The 20,528-nt window shown below is 38.0% G+C and overlaps 1 protein-coding gene across 1 annotated transcript; it reads left to right on the forward strand.

Moving 5' to 3' along the window:
• Positions 1 to 349: 349 nt before the first annotated feature.
• Positions 350 to 19,490, forward strand: golga2 (golgin A2; the record flags this gene model as incomplete). The annotated part of the gene is given in 28 exon segments (XM_079257096.1): positions 350 to 356; positions 359 to 432; positions 1,579 to 1,719; positions 3,965 to 4,117; positions 4,413 to 4,459; positions 5,054 to 5,117; positions 5,750 to 5,809; positions 6,754 to 6,834; positions 7,354 to 7,392; positions 7,502 to 7,564; positions 7,852 to 7,945; positions 8,042 to 8,148; positions 8,735 to 8,793; positions 8,954 to 9,095; positions 9,403 to 9,492; positions 10,405 to 10,512; positions 10,615 to 10,702; positions 11,596 to 11,738; positions 11,900 to 12,118; positions 12,334 to 12,447; positions 13,413 to 13,637; positions 13,883 to 13,982; positions 14,067 to 14,158; positions 14,805 to 15,033; positions 15,129 to 15,290; positions 15,408 to 15,514; positions 15,630 to 15,822; positions 16,340 to 19,490. Coding segments are annotated over 28 exon segments (3,270 nt in total). The 3' UTR covers positions 16,609 to 19,490.
• Between the last annotated feature and the right edge of the window lie 1,038 nt (positions 19,491 to 20,528).

The following is a 20,528-nucleotide window of genomic DNA, read 5'->3' on the forward strand; positions in this document are numbered from 1 at the left end:
TGTAAAGCTTGTCAGCTTGTCAGTACAGAAGACAATCAAGTAAAACAAGTGAGTTTAATAGATGTATACAGTAAATTTATTTCCAGTCACTGCAAATATATATATATATATATATATATATATATATATATATATATATATATATATATATATATATATATATATATATATATATATATGTGTGTGTGTGTGTGTGTGTGTGTGTGTGTGTGTGTGTGTGTGTGTGTGCAAGAATATATTAACCTTAACTGGATTATGTGAAGAACATAGACTGTATGGTGAAGAACCATGACACAGCGCTACAGACTTGCGCCCCCTGCTGGCAGAGATGCCTTTGGACACCTGACTGATGACGTGGTTCGGTCTGTTGACCACAGCAGCAGGATGGCCGACCAGAGTAGGCAAATTAAACTCGCTGCAGCTAAGAAAAAGGTAAAGTATTTTAAAACCAATCTTGCTATATATCACGGAGAGTGAAAATTCTATGTCTGGTTTGCATGTCTACTTTCACGGTGTTTCTTCTAGTGGTTTTGTATTTATTAACCGAGCTTGGGTGTTGTCATAACACGTAGCCCGACCTCGGGGCTGTCGCATGTCCCGCCTCTGGCTCTCACGTCGAGGCTTCACCAGGCAGGAAATATCGATGTTTCCCATGGGGCCTCTTGTGATAGCATTAACCTTCCCAGATTATGTACTATTCTTAGTTCAGAGGTGCATTCACAACATCGTATTTTGGTTAGTCAGTGATTAACTCAAGATGCTCTCTTTGTCTAACTGTTTCATTTGGCTTTCAAGTCAACATTTTAGTAATTCACTGTCAAAGCTTAGCGTGCTAAGCCAAGTTCCCGTTAGCTCACCAGCTAATAACTAGTTGGCCATGTGTGAGAGAAAAGAATGCCCCAGACCAGCCAGCCAGCTTTCTGATTGTTCTGCGGAAATTAGGAAACTTTGGGTTTCACCAGCGATGGTTTTAAAATGGTCTTAAAATGAATTAGTAAAGCAGAATTTAACACAGTTAGATGGGCGTAATGACGGGGACTGTTTTGACAGCTGACACCTCTCTTCCCTGTCCTGCTTGGTGGCTTTGCTAGTTGTGTTTTTAGGCTGGTGAGAAGGATAGCCTTGTCAACTGTTAAATGTTAGCTTCAGAAAATGGCTCGTCAGCATTGCTTCGAGCCAACTAATTTAATGAGTTAGTGGTATTTACATTTTTCTGCTATTTCAATTGTCTCAAAAACTGATCCAGTAGTACACCCATTACTCCCCTGGGTATCTTCTTTTCAGTCAAATGTAATATGTTGGTGGCTCTTAGTTTCCAACCCGATTCTTTTTTGGTTTTGACCAAGAAGACAATCAAAGAGAAGGGAGGTTACAGTAGATAACATCATTGGCCACAGCTTGTGTCCTGATCTGCATGGATGCACTTACTAAAGCATTATAGTAATTTCAGTACTGCATTTTGCTGTGGAAGTGCAACAAAGGCACATATATAACGTTCTTCACCTCCACACTATGTGGTGCTAACAATAGGAAGTTATTACATGTATCTGCTCTTTTCTTCCTTCATGTGCTACTCAGCTGAAGGAGTTTCAGCAGAAGAGCTCCCCCACTTCTGTAGGTGTAGAAAAGGGCGGAGGAGCAGGGTCCAAGAAAAAGAGAAAAGTGAAGGGACCAAACCAGTCCAATGCACCTTCAACAGACAGAGATTCTCCAGACAATGTAAGTCTGTCCACAGATTTTTATTTATCCTTGTTGGCCCAATCTGTTTTTGTGCTTGATGGTTTGTCTGTGCCCTCATGTCATTTCTCAAATGAGTTTGAAAATGTTTTCTGAATATTCTTTTCCTGTTTTTGTTAACATTGTAGTAGTATTGCATTAAGATGCTGAAAAAACGTGTTTCTTTGTAGTATAGCAAACATAGGTGCTTAATGAAGAAACTGAGATGCTTTTTAATGAAAATTACTTTTTTGTTTGCCTTGTAATGATCTTACCTGGTGCAGAGCAAAAACTATTGTCACTTGTGAAATTATACTTTTTATCAGGTTGGCAAATGCTCTTCTTCCTATCAAGAACACACATGCAAAGAGTACAAGCTAAATGGCAGCAGTGTTTCTATATTGGCTAGGAGTCAGACTGAAAACAGTTTTACACCTTGAGTGTTTTCTTAAGTGTTGAAAATTTCCATGAGATACAGATTATTTAATGAGAAAACATGAGTTCATATCTATCTGAAGTCACATTTAGCTTTATACTGGAGATGTAATAAGTTTCTTATGTTGATCTTCATTTTGATACATGTCTATTTTTATAGATGGCATATAAATATGACTATGAACAATAACGCTATTGGATATAGTGTTTAAATAATGACAAAAACACTAATCACTTTATTCTCTATTTGAACACCTGCTTGCTCTGTGCTGCATGCTTCAATGTATTTTTGGACGTTCTTTGTATAGAATTAACTATGATAGAATAATATTGATCAAATAAGCAAAAAATATTTTTACATTTTTTAATTAGACATCATATTATAATCCTATACATACGTTCTGAAGGACCATTGCTTTATTGTTAGTGGTTACCAGTTTTGAGAAATAAATAGAAAAAATGTCTGTTTTAATGGTCCATAATCAAATGGAAAGCACAACTTGAGAACCAGTGTGAACAGTTTTCAGATGGCAGGTGCGTGCGTGACTTGGCTTTGCTTCCTGACATTTGACCTGTGTTTGGACCCTTTATAGAGACAGCTGTCACTTTGCTGCTCACCATTACAGGAACAGTGGCTTTAGTCTGCAGCATGAGTTAAACTAAACTAAAATGGATTCAGTTATAAAGTTTTATAGCATTTATAGAATGAAATCATATCCCATGGCCTGGCTTTCACCTTTACTAAGTAATTACCAGTGGGTTTACTTACTCTTTTCTGTCCATATGTACACTTGCAGCCTGTTTATGCACCTTTATGCCCGCGTCCTATGTCACAATTGTTTTTGTTTCCCTGCCAGTTCACTAACATTCAAACTTATCCCTAACTTAATTGTAGTTAGAAATTTTGCAATTCCGCTTTGTTTATCAATGGAAAAAAATTCAACAGTCTACATGTGTCATTTGCATGATATACTTTATATTTGATAATTGCAATAATAAGTGCAAAAAAAGACTCGATTAAAAGGTTACTGTTCTCTTGAACAAAACAGAGTTTTCTGCATGCTCACTTCTCGACTTCCTTCTTTTGGTTGCGCCTTACCTCTCTGTCTCTTTTATTAAATTGCTCCCTATCCTGTCTCATCTTTTTCTCAGTATTTGTTTTTTCTTCCTGTAGTTTGACAGTATTCTGAAAGCTCTTAGTCAAAGCAATGGAGTAGTCCTTCCTCCTTTTGGAAACTGTCAGGTGAGCCTCTGTCTTTCTCCTCAGCATTTTTTTCTTCTCTGCACTCCTTGCTGTAAATACCTGCTTCTCTTTCGGTATTTAATAACTTGGGACTGGATCGTCTTTCTTGCTTTTATTAATCAACCTTACTTTTTCTTTCTGTCACATAGACCAAAAAGCATGGGAAGACTTTTAAGTACAAATTCTTGTCTTGGCCGTGTCCTGTTTTAGATGTAGATCAGGAAATGACAAACAGTCAAACATCTGGAGGTTTTTTGTAAAAGTTCATCTGAGTCTGTGATCTTGAATAGATATTGTCTTATGATGGTCATTTTAGATGTGTGGCGTTTGTGGAGTTTATACATGACTGTGTCTCATGGCATTGTGCATTATCTAGAAAAGAACACAATCACTGCTGTTACCAGATGTTTCTTCACCTTTTTTAATATGATTTTAATTATGGCAAGTGTGTTTTTGTGCAAATACTTCATCAAGTTTGCAAGTTGTTTTGGTGGTCTCTCTGCTGCTCTCAGCTGTTCGTGTTGAGGACAATAAATCAGTGTGTGCATTTTTGTGAATGTGTTGTCCCAGACCTTCGCTGACATGGAGGCTGTGGGGTCTTCAGTTCCCCAGCTACCAGAAGATTCAAACAGCGAGCCAGATCGTGGCTCACCCGTGTTTAACCTCACTAGTGCTAACGCTGCTACTAACCCCGAGTCTGTCAGCCACGACACTGACCCACAGGTGTGTCCCTCTTTTCTGTCCCCCAGCTTATTTGGTCTGTGCTGTTCAAAACCGTATCTCTGTTGTTTTAAGTATGTCTGGCTAACATGCAGCATTTTCATTATAAGCCGTTGTGCACTGACTAGAATGTTTGAGAAGTTCCTTGTCATGTTTTTTCCATGTTAATTGTATTAATTTGGTGATGTTACTGTGGTGTGAAATGACACAGTTTTTCTCTTTTATATAGTCAGTCTGTCATTCAGCATCTGTCCAGTTCAAATGTATTTCTTTTTGTAACACGTGTCTCTCTATGCAGGACTACCCTGATACAAACGGCAATGAGAGTTTAAAAAATGAAAATAGGTGGGTTTTATTCATTTTTCATGTCTATTCTTTATCCTTGTTACCTTACATCAGTAGTGTCCATCTGTGGTCATCAATGGCAACCATCCTGCAGGTTTTTTATATTTATGTGCACCAACACACCTCACGGAAATTATTGAGTTATTATGCCGAACAGGAACTTGGATCCATTTAATTTGAGCCAGGTGTATTGGAGTCGGGAAACTTTGAAAACTTGTAGGACAGCAGTCCTCAAAGACTGACTTTGGACACCCCTGCCTTGCTCTATCAAGTATAGCATGATTGGCTACAGTTAATCAGTGCACCCTAATTAATGCAAATGTAAATCCTTGCATATGTTGCACCTTTGTCTCCATAACACCTGGATACTATTTGGGAACACAGTTTGACTGCACTGTCTTGGTTGTGTTTATTTCAGTGTGAACAAATTTAGCACACAATGGCAGCATACTTAGCTGTCTTTCTTATAAGTGTTATTACACAATTTCTTTGTGGAGGAGGAGTTCAACTACTATAACATACCTGCATGTGGTTGCTCATCATGTGACATGTGGGTGACTGTACTAATACATGTTCATGCTTGTCATCCTGCAGACCGCTGTCTTCCACAGAGAGCCTGCGGCAGCTCTCACAGCAACTGAACGGCCTCGTCTCTGAGGTACACCATGAAGACATGCCATTGTCAATGCTGCATCTTTCTTTCGCATGCATTTCTATGTCACGTGATGTTAGGTTTTGAACAATGACACAGCCAGTGTACACTTTCAGCCAGAGTGTCTATTCTTGACAAGGGTGCAGTGGAAGCCTTTGCAGTATTGCCAGGCCATCTCAGTGTCCTGAAGCACACTGGCAGCATCAGGTGGTTGATTAAACCAGTTGAATGAACGGTAACATCTCTCAAATTAGTTTAATTTTACACGGTCAACGATGAAACAACAAAGTCTTTGTCTTAAAAGATAGTTACTCACAAATTTTCAGCATGTTTTCGTCTCTAAGGTACTGTTGCACCACACTGTAGAAAGATGCAACTCTTATGGTTGCTGAACTTATAATGCCCATCAGCAATGAAACAAGTGATTGTATCAAAGGCATTTCATCAAGCACGCTCATGGCATTAGCCTCAAATTCTTGTCAGGGGGAAATGTAATCATGTTGTCCTTTGGGTCTTTCATTGTGGGTGTCTTTTTTTTTTTTTTTTTTTTTTTTTAAATAACAGACTGAAATATTTCAACCAAAATATTGAGCCTCTCAAGGAAACTCATTAATTGTGGTATATTTATGTTATTTCAGTCATCTGCACCCTATGTGAATGGAGACAGTGCACCTTCTGTCAGTGAAAAAGAACTGGAGGTACGATGGAGATCTAATTATTGTAAACAGTTTTTTTTTATGCAACTTCTTTTGGATATTTTAAACTTGAGCTGGAACTGAGTAAAACTATTCAATAGTATCTTAATGTCACTTAATTTACAGAAAGTAGAAGCATAATTATATTGGATTCACAGTGAAGCCAGGCCTTCATACATGGTATTTTACCATGCTGTGCTAGCACATAAAGTGATGAGCTGTCCAGTATCAGTGTACTGTGCTCAGAATGGATTTTCTCTCGAACCACTTTATTACTTGTAAATGAATACTATGCTGACTTGTTTGCCAGCTCTCGGAAACATTTGACTTCAGTTTTTATTGCGTTTTACACCCAGAACTCAGTAAGAGGTCCCATTTTGTACCTTTGTAAAATTTATTTTAAACATCTCAAGGACTCCCTAATGTGAGGAAAATTAGATGTCTAAGAAGAATGAAATAATGGATGGGGATGAAATACACTAAATAAAGCTTCTATAATCAAAAGAAAACATACTTACCAGTATCTGTTTTGTCATTTATATGATAAATGCTCTAAGCTGAAGATGTAAATTTAAAAAAAAAAACACACTAACAAGTGTTTGTTTTACCCATTTGAACTTTTCAATATCATCTTTATCACTACTGCACCAACATTTTACTTATTAATATTGGGTTTTTTAAACTTGCATTTTATAAATTGTATTGACATATTTATGTGGGTCCCACAACTTCTAAACTGGCACAACTGGTCAGTTTCATTGTTGTAATTTATTTTGATTATTTGCATCACTCCATCACTTGTAACAGTTCTATTATTTGCTTCCATGTTAATAATTCACATTTAAATATTTATCCTCCCTCGTGTCCTTTGTTTGACTTTTTTCACTGCACTTATTTATTTTATTTTTTATTTTTTTCTTTCCCGGATGCATGTGTGCACGTGATAGAGTCAGAACCAGGAGCTGGCAGCTGCCCTGGAATCCAGCAAGCTAACAAACTCTCAGCTGAATACCAAGCTAGACCAGCTGGTAAGAAGCTGTGTGTATGCAGATTTGTCTGTGTAGCATTTACATTGGTGTAAACCCCATCCTACTTTCCACAATTATTTATATCTGTGCATGTATTCTAATGCATTTTGCACGTCATCTTGGGCCACCATAACCTGAAAGTCATGCTTTTTTTTTCTCATTTGTTTATTTTCTTACTCAGGGTGACTGACATTTCTACATAGACCTTTGGTTGTACATTTTGGCCGGGGTTGTCATAACCCAGCAGCTGATTTTAAAGGCTTGTCAAGAGAGTTTAGCAAACTAACCACAATATCTGCAAAGCTTTAAAGAAACCTATAACTATAACTTAACATCTATAACAAACAACTTTTCTCGTTTTCAGTTCTTTACATATCATTATTTTCATCAGCTGCATGCAGAGGAGATTTTCTTGAATTTTGAGTATGTTTTTTTTCTGGGATCCACCGGTGTAACAATAATGGTGAAAATTAAACAGATCTTTTCTGAAATGAAGCTAACATCATGTTGCTTTTCCAGGCACAACAAACTCAGGACCTCACAGATCAACTACAAAAGGTTGGAAGCTTCATTTTTCTCTCCTTCTCTCTGCGTGTTCATTAAATTAGCTGGTCTAGTAGACTTGAACCAGCGGTACCTTTGAACTTTAGATTTTTCTGGCCTACAGGATCGAAAGGAATTTGAACAGAGATTCTCAAAAGAGCAAGGAGCCATGAGAGAGCAGTTACAGGTAAGTTTCTGACTCAAAGCCATGAATTCAGTTTATGTGACAGTATATTTTTTTCCCCATTTCTGTGGGCTTATCAAAACTGAAACCCTTGGAAAAGCAACACATTATATTGTCATATATATCAGCGAGTGTTTTTAGAAGTGTGACCACAACTTTCCCATTCCTGCAGTCATGAGCTGTATTTTGATGAACTTGTGATCTAATAATGGACTTGTTGTATAATCAGATGACATTATTTAGTTTTTAGGGGGAAAAAAGGTGCTCTATGTTCATATTTCTTCCCCCAGGTGCATATCCAGACCATTGGTATACTGGTGTCAGAGAAATCAGAGCTGCAGACTGCACTACAGTACACACAACACGCTGCACGACAGAAAACAGGTGTGTGTGTGTGCGCGTTTTATAACTTTGGTAAAATATTTGGTAGCAGTCACTTACTGTGTCTTCCACTCTGGGTTTGTATTTGAATGTGTATAGCTGAGGCAGAGGAGCTCAATACCCGTCTACAGACAACAAAGCAGAGAGTATCGGAGCTGGAGCGAACTCTGTCTTCACTGTCAACACAGCAAAAACAGTTTGAGAAGGTAACGGAAGTAAAATTAGCTGAGAAATACTACATACAGATTGCAGTATTACATAGATAAGTTTCTCGTCATTCAGCCATCACTTCACAGATGCATTGCAGATGAAGATTATGGAGCACAAGTGAAACAGAAGCATTAATATCCTAGTATTAACAACTTAACACAGAGTGGCTATTGTAGAATTATAAATAAAAGTAATCATTTAGTACTGCACTTTGTTGCTGAAATATGGTGGTTGGATAAAAGCTGTCACAGAATCACAGCTTGTCCTACCTTCTACCTGAAGGTAGGACAGAGTTGCTGACAGTAGTGGATGGGAGCTTGGATGATGTTTTGTATCCTAGACATGCTGTGCTATTTGACCAGGACCCTAAAAGATTGCCGAGAGACCCCAGTAAATCCTGTAGCTTCCCTTACCACTCATGAGATATTACGACATGTAGCAAAGTTGAAATCGCCGGCAATCATAGAAATGGTAGCACACATGGAAGCATCCTTACTTTCTAAATTTCCGAATATTTTAAATTGATCTCTAAAATGTTCTTGTCATTGTGTCAGAAATTCATGCTTTTATTTCTCTGTCCAGCACAACAAAGAACTTGAAAAGGAAAGAGACAGTCTGAGACTGGAAGTGTTCAGACTAAAGTAAGTCATTTTACCCAAATATATGCAAAGAAATGTCTTTCTTAAAATGTATTTAGCAGAGGGTTTGAAATGTATCGCTTTGAATTTAAACATGATATATTCATCTCAGCACGTTGTATGTAATGCAAATGTTTGTGTGTGTGTGTGTGTGCCCTTACAGCAATTTGAGTGAAGAGACAAAGCAGCAGAGCTCGGAGCTGTCGGAGCAGTTAAAGCTGAGTACACAAGATAATTCTGCAATGAAAATGGAGCTGAACGATCTTCACAAGAGGCTCGAAATGGCAGAGCTAATGTTACAGCAGGTCTGTTACAATAAAGGAGAACATATTTACACTTCACAGACATTTAAGGTCATTTTAAAAGGTCATGTTAAAATAGTTTTATATCCTGTTGTTACGCTAAAGTCAATGTTTAAGTTAGTTTGCCTAATATGGCAAAAACAAGGATATCATGATGCCATGATTCTCTTGGGGAAACCCAGTATGGTCTCAATCTGAATTCTGGCCTTTACTTGATGTTAATAGTGAAACCAAATGTTTGGGGATTTTTTTGTTTTTGTTATAGTTCTCGACATTTCTGACATGTTTTGTTCTTCTGATTTACCTCTAGTACTCCAGTCAGTCAGATCCCAGCAGTCCCAACCAGCAAGTCCCCTCAATGCTGGAGGAGAAGCAACACCTAGAAGCACATAATCACCAGGTGCACGAGGGTCTTTCTCTTCAAGTTATCTGTCTGTGTTGATATTTGCAGTGCTTCAGTTGGTGCGTAGTCTTAGAGTGATTATTATCCTCTCACTTTTGAAGCTTGTCTAGTTTTTCTTGTGTAGACAGTGCCATAATGACTTTAGAATTTTCCTCCATCATTCCATTAGTCATCGAACATGGAGAAGCTGCTTTTTACATACCTTGTTATGCTCTTATTGTTGTTGTTAATTGTTTTGTGTCCATTAGGGCTGTGGACACTAGGGCCCACACAGTGTTAAACATAAATAACAATGTTAAACAACAACAACACACACAGTACAGAAATAACATGTTTACAGTTTCCATTTCAGTATAACAATTTGTATAAATAAATATCTAAATACAAAGAAAAAGCAGGTTTTAGCTGTGACGAGATCATTTTGGCCCACCAATCGGCAAGCAAAAAATTTTGGGCCCACCTCTAGTTGCCAACCCCATACGTGCACATATATGCGTGTAAAGTCAGCATTAGTCAAATAAATATCACAAGTAACTAAAGTGCCTATAACTGCATGTACAGAGGAGCAAACAGGACCTCTAAAAGAAAGGGATAAATATCCTGTAATGGTACATTTAGTGACAGATACAAAATCTGTGATCAATATGCGATTAATCGCAAGTTGCTTCTAGACATTATGAGATTAATTGTGATTAAAAATTTTAATTGACTAACAGCCCTAGTTTCCATATATGTGCATTGCACTAGATGGCCTGATTTTAAGTACTTCAAATTACTTTTATCTGAAAAGTGCTATATAAATCAAGTTTGATTTGATTAAACTACTTTTAAATGGTTTCTAAGATCCTGAATAATTCTAGCCATAAAGTTGTGTTTAATTAACGCCAAGAACTGTGGGGCCTTTTTTAGCTTCAGGAGTCCATTGCAAAGCTGAAGACTGAGAGAGACCATTATGCAGAACAGATCCAAGAAGAGGGCCGTGTGTGGAAGGACAAAACAGAGCAGCTCTTAGCTCAGGTAAAGTTACATCTTCATGACTATGTTTGCCTGTAGACTTAAATAGTTTTTTTTCCATTGTTGTTTTTGTCCTAATTGATGAATCCCTTTCTGTTAATGAAGGTGTCTTTGGTGGCAGAAGAAAGAGACAGAAACATTAATAGAGTCCAAGAACTGGAGGCCGCTATTGCAGAACTTAAGAATGCTGCAGGTGAGAGGTGTACACAGCCTTCATCTGGGCTTTTTTTAAAAAAATTTTAGAAATTAAATGTAGAACTTTTAGTAGAAAAATATGTTTCCTTCTCACAGCCATATTCAAATGATTATAGTAGCTTTATACAGACAGAATACTTCTGAAAGAAAACAAACAGTGCACTTATTTGTTTATAATAACATTACAAACAAATAAGTGAACTCTTATAAAAATGCCAGCAGCATATAATCCACATGGTCGGTAACCAGAACGATTGAAGAGGACAGAAACAAAACCAGTCACCTTAGGATTTCATTTTAGCTTGGTTCGCTGTTATTTTACTTCTGCGTGTATTACTTTATTCCTTTGAAGTCGAAACAGCATTTTAATGACTTGTTAGACACATCTGAACTCATTTCCAATAAGTATTTCACCTTTTGTACACCAGCTCTTTCATAAGCACAAGAAACATTTCAAATTAGCTCAATCAAGCCAAGTAATTTATTGTCTATAATTAGAAACTCAGTATTTCCCATGGGAACTTTTTTTTTCTCACTAATTTCTGCATTTTCTCATGCAGAACATCTTCAAAATGCAAATAAATCACATAATCACATAATGACAGCAAGTTTTAATAGGTTTCAATTGTATAATGAGATATTCTGTGTGCTGTTTCAAACTTTTATTATAGGCCTTTCATATGGTAATATTTGTGTAAATACAATATTAAAAGTTAGGTTTTACCTTCTGATGCACTGTCTGCACAAATATACGTAGACACAAAGTACATTAATAGAATATATAGAATTACTAGGTGTTTCTAAACAGCTGAATGATTTTAAAGGCTGTAACTGATTAAGCTGCTTTAGTCTGGTGTATTTCTCTATGTTAAACTTGTTCTGCTACTCTAGCACTGTTGTCCGTGGAGAAAGCAGCCCAAGATGATGCAGAGCCTCAGCCCACGGGGCCATCGGAGAGTGAGCTGGCTCTGCAGGAGGCTCTGAGTAGTCTACAGCAGGAGAAAGAAGCTGTTATTGCACAATACCAAGCACAGGTTTGCCTGAATTTGTTTATTCTCTAAATATCTTTTATTTACAAGAGAATTTGAAATACAGTGTTTTCATTATACATGTCTCCCTAGCATTTTCAGAAAAGTACTAATTGTTTTTTTTTGTTTTTTTTCCCTTTTCAATCTTACTGTTGTGTTTCTCTCAGCTGCGAGATAATGAGCAGCTGAGCCGCCTATGTGCAGAGCAGGAGATGCGTCTGGGGGAGTTGGAGCGGCAAGTGGAGGGTCAAGCCCAGGAGGCAGAAGACCGGCGGCGCATGTTGGAGGATGTGCAGTCTGACAAGGCCACAATTAGTCGTGCACTCACCCAGAACCGTACACTGAAAGACCAGTTGGCTGAACTACAGAACGGTTTTGTCAAACTGGTGAGGCCAAACTCTTAACTTCCCACCTGTAAAGCTGGGATTTTATCATCGTACTTTTCAGTATCTACTCTCATGAATACATCCTGACGCTCATATTTGTTCTAGCTTCTTAGTTGCTCTTCAAAAGTTAATGTTGGTTCATAGCCTTCGTGCTACTGTGAAAATGCTCCATTAAAACCAAATGATGATTGATTAAAACTCTTTTATAATGATAGACTAATGAGAACATGGAGCTGACTACTGCCATCCAGTCTGAACAACACGTGAAGAAGGAGTTAGCGCGCAGAATGGGCGAATTGCAGGAGGAGCTGCACAATGTTAAAGAACAGGTATGTCATTTTTTTATCTTCTTCTTCTACACAAATTGGCATCCAAATTTGTTAATCAATGAGCCCGTTGACACACACACACACACCAAAAGTCTGATCAATACCTGATTTAGGAGTTTATGAAATATTTCAAGTGGTCATGTATACATCCAAATTTGTTAATCTGGGATCATTAAACAAATTATGAGAAACACATGTAGATTTCTCCCTGATTTCTTCATGCAGATAGACTACAATGTATGATTTGTTTATTTATGAAGTAGTTTTACATCAAAGTATGTGAAAACAGCTGCATGACTGCTGTCCTTCAGCTTTTTTCGCCAAAGCAATACCAAATTCATATATTTTAAATAAAATTCAGAACAGCTTTGTTTTTGAAAAATACTGATAAAACAAACATCTACAAGTGATGCTGGAAAACCATTAGAAACTTCAGAAACATGGACCATAGTGGTACACAACTGTGACAAGGCACCTAAATGCCCCAAATCAGCTTTTCTCACGAAGATACTGCCAAATTCAATTCGCAAAAAATAGCATGAGTAATGTAGCAAATCTTTTCCAAACAATACTCTTTTGCCTTGCATTTCGTCATATGCTTCATTGCAGTGTGTATAGTGGGATGGATGGGACTTGACTTATTTATGTGAATGAAGCCAGGGCCTGAAACTTAACATTCACCTATAAACTATGTAGCAGCTTTGTACCTTTCACATCAGCAGCTAACATTTTACAAATGACAGGAAGTGAAGTACACTAAAACAAACGTGATTATTGATTGGTAATGTAGACAGATTAAAAAATAAATAAATAAAAATTTGTATTTCAGAAGTGAATGGAAATGTGTCATATTAGATTTGAACTACTGCTGGCATTACTCCCACGTATCTGATTTTAATGATCATGTAAACTGACTCTTTGTCAGTTTTTGGTATTGATGTTCTCTTTCATTTCATGGTCTCCAGCTGGAGTTGAAAGGTCAAGAGACTCAGGGTCTCATTGAGCAGAGGGATCAGTTGGCAGCCCATCTGCAGCAGTATTGTACCGGGTACCAGACCCTGGTTTCAGAGAGAGAACAGCTGCATCAACAGTATCTGCAGCAGAGCCAGATCATGGACCGGCTGCAGCACGATGAAAGCCATGGCCGTGCGCAGCTGGAGATGAGCTACAGTCAGCTGAGACAAGCGCAGGTGTGCATTTCCTAAATGAGACCATAGTCATGTCTTCTCATAGCCAGTCTTCTGTGAACAGCAAATATGAACAAACTGCTTCTTGGGATCTGTTGGTAGTTACATCTTGTTTTTTATATGTTTTTTTTCTTTCTAAACGTAAACATCATTGCTAATATTCTGCTATAGCTACAAAGGCAAACTTAGGCGCACACATCAGACGTCTCACTGTCAGTGTTCATGACGTCTTCTGTCTCCTCATGCAGGAGCACTTGGAACAGTTAGTGAGAGACAACGAGCAGCTGAAGGCAGAGGTGAAGGAGCTGCTCAACAGCTCAGCTCTTGTAACATCATCCAGGGACCAGGGTAAGTTGTCTACGTCGCTGGTGTGTTGGTGCTTTCTTCCTCATTGCTCATGTGCAGTCATATATCTTTTACCTTGTCATTAAGGAGATGGAGTGGAGAGCCAGTCTATAGAAGAAAGCCCAAAGGAGTCCTCTTCCATAATGATCCCAGAAGACTTTGAGAGCCAAAAGGAGATGGTAAGGAGGGGGATGAAAGTTATTTTAAAATACTTCATACAAATCTACTTCCTCTGTTTATATTTCCTCTGTTACACATTTTGAATTCTCAAGTCCAGCATTTACATGTCATGTGTAATGCCAGGGTGGATTAGGGATGGGGCGTCTGGTGATATAGTGGACAATCTTAATATTAGAAATTATTCTTTTTTGAAAGAATTGTATAAACAAGAAAATTACATTCGGTCTAAACTTTACAGCTCCAATTAAACCAAGTCTTATTGGAAGCACTACATATCTTCTCTTGTTTTTTTTGTTTTTTTTTATATATAATAAAGGACACTTTCAGAATGTTGGGCAGCTGGTATCTTATTCTAAAGAAATTCTACTAGTTGTACTGATACAAATCTTATCATTAAAAAAATAAAACTAATGACAAAAAGGTTGCAGAGATCTTGGAGCTGGGCTATAAGCACATAGAAACCTTGAGTTAAACAAACAGGATTTATATCCTGTAACCAGTTGCACTGCTAATCATGATTATAAGTTCATGTAAATCTGTGCAGAGAGATTTTATTCATGCTTCAGGTTGTTACTGTGTTGTTTGCTTCGCCTGATTTCCTCATGCGGTATGTTCTCATTGATACTTCATCTTTTACCCCAACAGGAGGATTTTATCCGTGGAGCTTTAGCAAAGTTAGAAGCAGAGCGGGATGAAGCCAAGAGACAACTGGAGGAGGAGCACAGGCTTCACATGGCAACCCGGCAACAGGCTGCTGTAGCCCTCAGACTGGAGCAGCAGCAGCTGCAGCACAGCTACAAACCTTCTTATGAACATGAACATGATCACAGTCATGAACACCACAGTCGCTGTGAACACAGTCATGAGCATTCAGGTTTGTTCTCACATTCTGTGATCAGCCCTGACAATTATTAGTACAAGATGAGAATTGTGTAAACCTTAACTGTACTCTTTCTTCTTCTTTACCAGAAGGAAGAGTGCCAGTGGAAGTACACCAAGCCTTGCAAGCTGCAATGGAGAAGCTTCAACAACGTTTTACCTCCCTCATGCAGGAGAAAGCTGACCTGAAGGAGCGGGTGGAGGAACTGGAGCACCGCTGTATCCAGTTATCTGGAGAGACTGACACTATAGGTCAGACGATGCAATAGCACAACAAACCTTTTGATGTCTTGTCTTGAATTTTGACTGCACAGCAGTTTAGGTTGTGTTTATCATCTAAGTACACAGTTATGATGTTTGTGTTTTCAGGGGAGTACATTGCCCTTTACCAGAGTCAGCGAGCCATCATGAAGCAGAAACACCAAGAGAAAGAACAGTATATTAACATGCTGGCCCAGGACAAGGAGGAAATGAAGGTATGTTCATGTCATCTTTTGAATAAATGACTAATTTTCTTGTTTTATATGAAATAATTTAATTTCTTCAGCTGGCATTGTTCATCGGTGTGCTGATTTTGCATCCCTGTGTCAGGCAAAGCTGGCAGAGCTGCAGGATCTCGTGATGAGGCTGGTTGCAGAGAGGAATGACTGGTACAACCGCTACACTGGAGCCATAGCCAGTGTGGGAACAGTGAGCCCTGACCTGCTTCCTGTCGGGGAGGATCACACTCATTCAGAGCCGCAAGCGCACACAAACCCCGAGCTTAGAGCTGTCAATGGAGCAGGTAAGCACAATTAGAGGCGCCAAATCCTAATCGGTGCCAAACAAATAGCATCAGCTTTGGATCCAGCTTTGGTCAGAGGTTAAGTGATAGAAATGCTAAGTTAGAGTCGTGTTATTGTTGGATTCCATTAGGTGCAGTTTACTTCATTAATGGGACAAAACACAACAGGAAATTAATTACTGCAGAACTGTAATAGGTTGTCATTAATTATTCCAGATGTTTCTCACATATTTTTTGCCTTTTTCAAAGTTAAATGCAGTTAATATAGCTTGTTTCTCTTAATGTATCTGCCTCTGTTGTTCTGTATATGTAAAAAAAAAAAAAAAAAAAATTTGTGGGAAAATTGCAAAATGACTGTTTTGTGTTACCCAAGTAATATGACACACACAAATTTCATTCCAAACATAAACCATCCTGCTGTGTTCTGTCTTTACCTTTCTTTGCAATATAAATGTTTAAGTATATAACATAGTTCAAATAGTATTTTTGACATGTGTATTTGTTTTATCTGCTGCAGAAGCCATGGAGGTCAGCCCTCAATCCGAGCCTTCCGCAGGTCTGGAGGCGGCCTCAACCCAAATGCTATCATCTGGGCCTGTTCAGACTGAGTCCAAGCCTCTGGTGCCCAAAGAGGACGGCACAGCCCAGCAAATCATGCAGCTGCTCCAGGAGATCCAGAACCCTCAGGGAGCTCTGAGATCACCCCCATTCCTCGGAGAAAACCCCTGCATCCCCTTCTTTTATCGACCTGATGAACAGGATGAAGTCAAGATTCTGGTGGTGTGAGTTGCAGGTGTGATTGAAGTTTGCGTGTCTGTGGGTGTGCATGAGCGATCTTGGATATGTCTTGAAATGTGGGGAGTTAACCACATTTGTAGCTTAATGTTCATTTAAAAAGAAAAGAGAAAAAAAAAAGAAACTTAGGAAATTTGACATCATCAAAGACAAAACCTGGTCAGTGATGTATAGAAGTCTTTGAACCAGTTACATTTAAAAAAAAAAAGCCCCTTTTTTGTTTTTGGCTTTCAGCACCAGTATGTGTGCGACTAAAACGAAAGGTTTTCCATTGTTTTATGTTTTGTTTGTCACAGTGAAGAGATAATCAGTATTCCTAAATGCAATTCGATTACTCTCCTTTTTTGAATCTTTGAATTCCCATCTCACACATGTGCAATAAAGGGGCTTTATATCCTGCCCCTTGCTGTTCAGATTTAGTGGGGTTTTTCAAGCGCAAATCTCAGTTTTAATTCACTGTACACATGCCAAAAAATAGCATCACATTTGAATGTAATAACACAAATATTTAACTGTGTGTGAAATCTGAGGAGATGTGAGCAGAAGGGTGCAGAGAAGAGGATATGAGGTTGGATGGAGTAGCTACTAAATGCAGAAAGATGCAAGGTAATGTTCAGTCAGAAGAGGAAGTTAGTGCACATAAAAGCTTTTAAACTTTAGGTGCCGGTTCTGTGTCGAAGCCATGAGCTTGTTATGTTACACAGCAAGTTCAGGAAGATTGAGAGAGGTGTTGCTGATTGGTACTGTTCCTGTAAACTACCTTTTCTTTAATGTTTGTTCTTCCAACACTGAAATTACGTCATGCATTTACACTGTTTCATGTTTATAGTTGTGAACTATTTTTTGTGATGATGTTTCATACATCATCCTGGACTGAGAAGTTGCCACCGTTACAAGCTGGTGGTTGATCATATTAATTGAGGGCATAGAGGCAATTTAAAGATCCCATGATGTTAGAATATGTAGTAACAGAAGTTATGAAGGCAAGACTGTCGTTGAGTAGTGATGCAGCTTGGGTTGCTGTGCTTCACGCTGCTTTTCATGCCATTTCTCCAAGCTGGCCCCATTTTGTCTTCAATAGATATTAAGATCTACTAGGTGCTCTGGGGCATTTGGCTGGCCTCATCACATAGACTCTATTCAGATTCCTGCCAGCTATGTCATATTTATTTTTTCTTTAGCCGATTTAAATTTCATTTTATGGGGTCTTCAGTTAAACACATTGACTAATTGATAAGAGCCTTTTCTCTTGTTACGCTTACCTGTAGATTCACATATCGAAGGTGAATTAATGCACATCGTTAACAACTGGACTGTGACTGCGCAAGTGTGTGTGTGTGTGTGTGTGTGTGTGTGTGTGTGTGTGTGTGTGTGTGTGTGTGTGTGTGTGTGTGTGTATGAGAATCCAAATTCCCTTCAGCCAAAATTGCATCTGTTTTTTTTTTTTGTCTGATTTTGTTTTAGTTATATCATATTATAGATACAATGATAAGTATGATTGCACTAAAACTGTAAAAAGCATCTCGTTTGGCTGCGTTTTCTCTGGCCAGTCAGACAGAGCCTCTCAGCTTCAGTGGGTGAGGGGGTGGTGGGGATCCTATGAAGCCTTATATCTGTGCCGAGGATTCTCCTGGATTCATCTGACCGTGTGTGTGTGTAACTGTGCAGTGTTGCACCCTGAGGACAGAGCAACTCCAAAAAGTTATGTCACCAGGTGAGGGACCAGTCAGGATTGGAGAAAACAGACGACCCTCTTTACAAGTCCAGTAATCAGCCGCAGTAGATGTATTTTTCTTTTTTCTTTTTATGTTTACATTGTGTAAAGTAGTTTGAGCTTATAACACTCGGTATCTTTTGGGCATTAATAAACTGAAATGAGAGAGAATCCCAGCATCAGAGCCGATGAAATATTTCTAATAACAAAATAACAGATTTGTGTCCACAAAGGTAGATTTGCATAGATCCCTTTTCCTTTATAACTAATAAAAGACCCGTAGAGGTATTGTTTGCCTTCTGTTAGAATTTGAACCTTTAGACCGTCTCATTCATTTATTCAATTACGAAATTGCACACTAATATTTATTACTTAAAATATCAAATTAGAAAGACGTTGTGACAGTGTTTGGTATGAAGTGCGTAGCAGCCACATGTGCTTGTTAGTGTTGGCAGATAAGGCGAGCAACGGCTCCTAAACTGCAGCACTTTGATAGTTAACGCTGCTTTGTTTTGAGTAAATTTATCCCATCGTTCTCTTTTTTCTGAATTCTGTCACATTTTGGCTTTGAACATGCCACAGATTTAATTTATTTTTTTGTTGTTTTCCCTTTACTTACATTGGGAGTGGTCAGACCAAGATATAAACAAATTAAAATGTAGTTTGTTTTTGTTCTTTTGGGAGGGGGCTTGTTTAATAGAAATGAATTAATGTGGATAAAATAATTTCAGATGCTTTGTAATTCACTGCTTAAAATGTTACGCGTGGTTGAAACAAAGGAAAAGCATTTACTGTCTTTACTGTAAAAGAGGTGGTGTATATACTGTAAGTGTGTAACATATTGTATATTCATAATGCCTGGTGTGTGTTGGGGAGAGCTGCTCTGCCATGTTTACTGGCAGTGGGGATTGTATGTCTGTTCATGCACAGTTAGGGTTTTGGTGGTTACTGACTGGCTGTGATTTAATACAAAGATTGACAATAAAGAAATATTCTATTTATTTGAAATAAGTTAGTATTCCCACTAATCAGTTTTAATATAAACTACGAACGTAAGATTGGAATGAAGGATCATTGAGAGACTTGATTTGAGTTCTCCTTCTGACAGAAGCTTTCTGATTTTTTTTTTGGAGTAATATTTTTTTCTCCTTTTCCTGAATAAAACTGATTGAGCAACTTAAGCAGTCTGTGTCAGTTTAATACTGTAATAATTCAGTCTGTTCTGCAGTAAAAGGCACATTAATGTCACAGTTAAGAAGATTAAAACGGTTGTCATTGTTGCTATTTAACATCCACCATGCAAGAAGGCTGAAACTGAAGCAGCTACATGGCATTCAAGCACCGTGTCTTTACCCATCAAATGCCTGGAGAACCTCTAAAAAGTAACTGATACATTTACAGGTAACAACAGGTAACATCTTGGATTATTTTAACCTGTTGATCTGCTGATTTTCTCAATCATGTAACAGAAGCAGAGTTTTACTTCTGAAATATTTTCCCTTGTTGCTTGTCTGGAATTCAAGCCCAACACATTTTAGAGGAACATGTGAGACAATATGCTTAACGGTATTTAAGGGCAGTTTGTTGCTTTTAGATTTCCATCATATGGCTTCATTTTAATTCATGGTAAAGTAATTTAATATCACACCACAAATCTTACATTACAGAAAGAGTATTAAAGTGTAGGACAGATAATTTTTATCTAACCTTCTCAGGTCTATCAAAATAGCATTTATTAGCGTTTATTACCTAAGCTTCTTTATTATAATCTATCAATGCTATTTATAAGAAGAAATCAAATCAACAACTTTAAGCAAACACTTGTTTTTCTTTTGTAAGATATTTAATAGAAGGGAAATTATTTCTGGCTGTATTATTAATTTTGCATAAGGAAAAGAAGCAAAAACATTTTTCATTATTGGATCTGCTTATACCGACTGTCTTCCCCATACAGCAATGCACAGAGACCATCCAACAGGAAGGTTAAGTGTTTTATACAATAAGTCAGGATTCCTAAAAAGTACATTATGACATTGCATGTGAATCATTAACAGCACTATCAGGCTTGGTGGAGCTACATCTTGTTTATTTGACGTTTTCTTTGTTTTTTCCTCTGGCACCACTGCAAAAAGCATTTACTCAAAAAGAATATATTCTTGTTTGCAGTTAACCTACTGATTATTCACTTTGCAGTCCC

The sequence above is a fragment of the Telmatherina bonti genome (genome assembly GCF_933228915.1).
Source record: "Telmatherina bonti genome assembly, chromosome: 17".
In the NCBI taxonomy this organism is placed as follows: Eukaryota; Metazoa; Chordata; class Actinopteri; order Atheriniformes; family Telmatherinidae; genus Telmatherina; species Telmatherina bonti.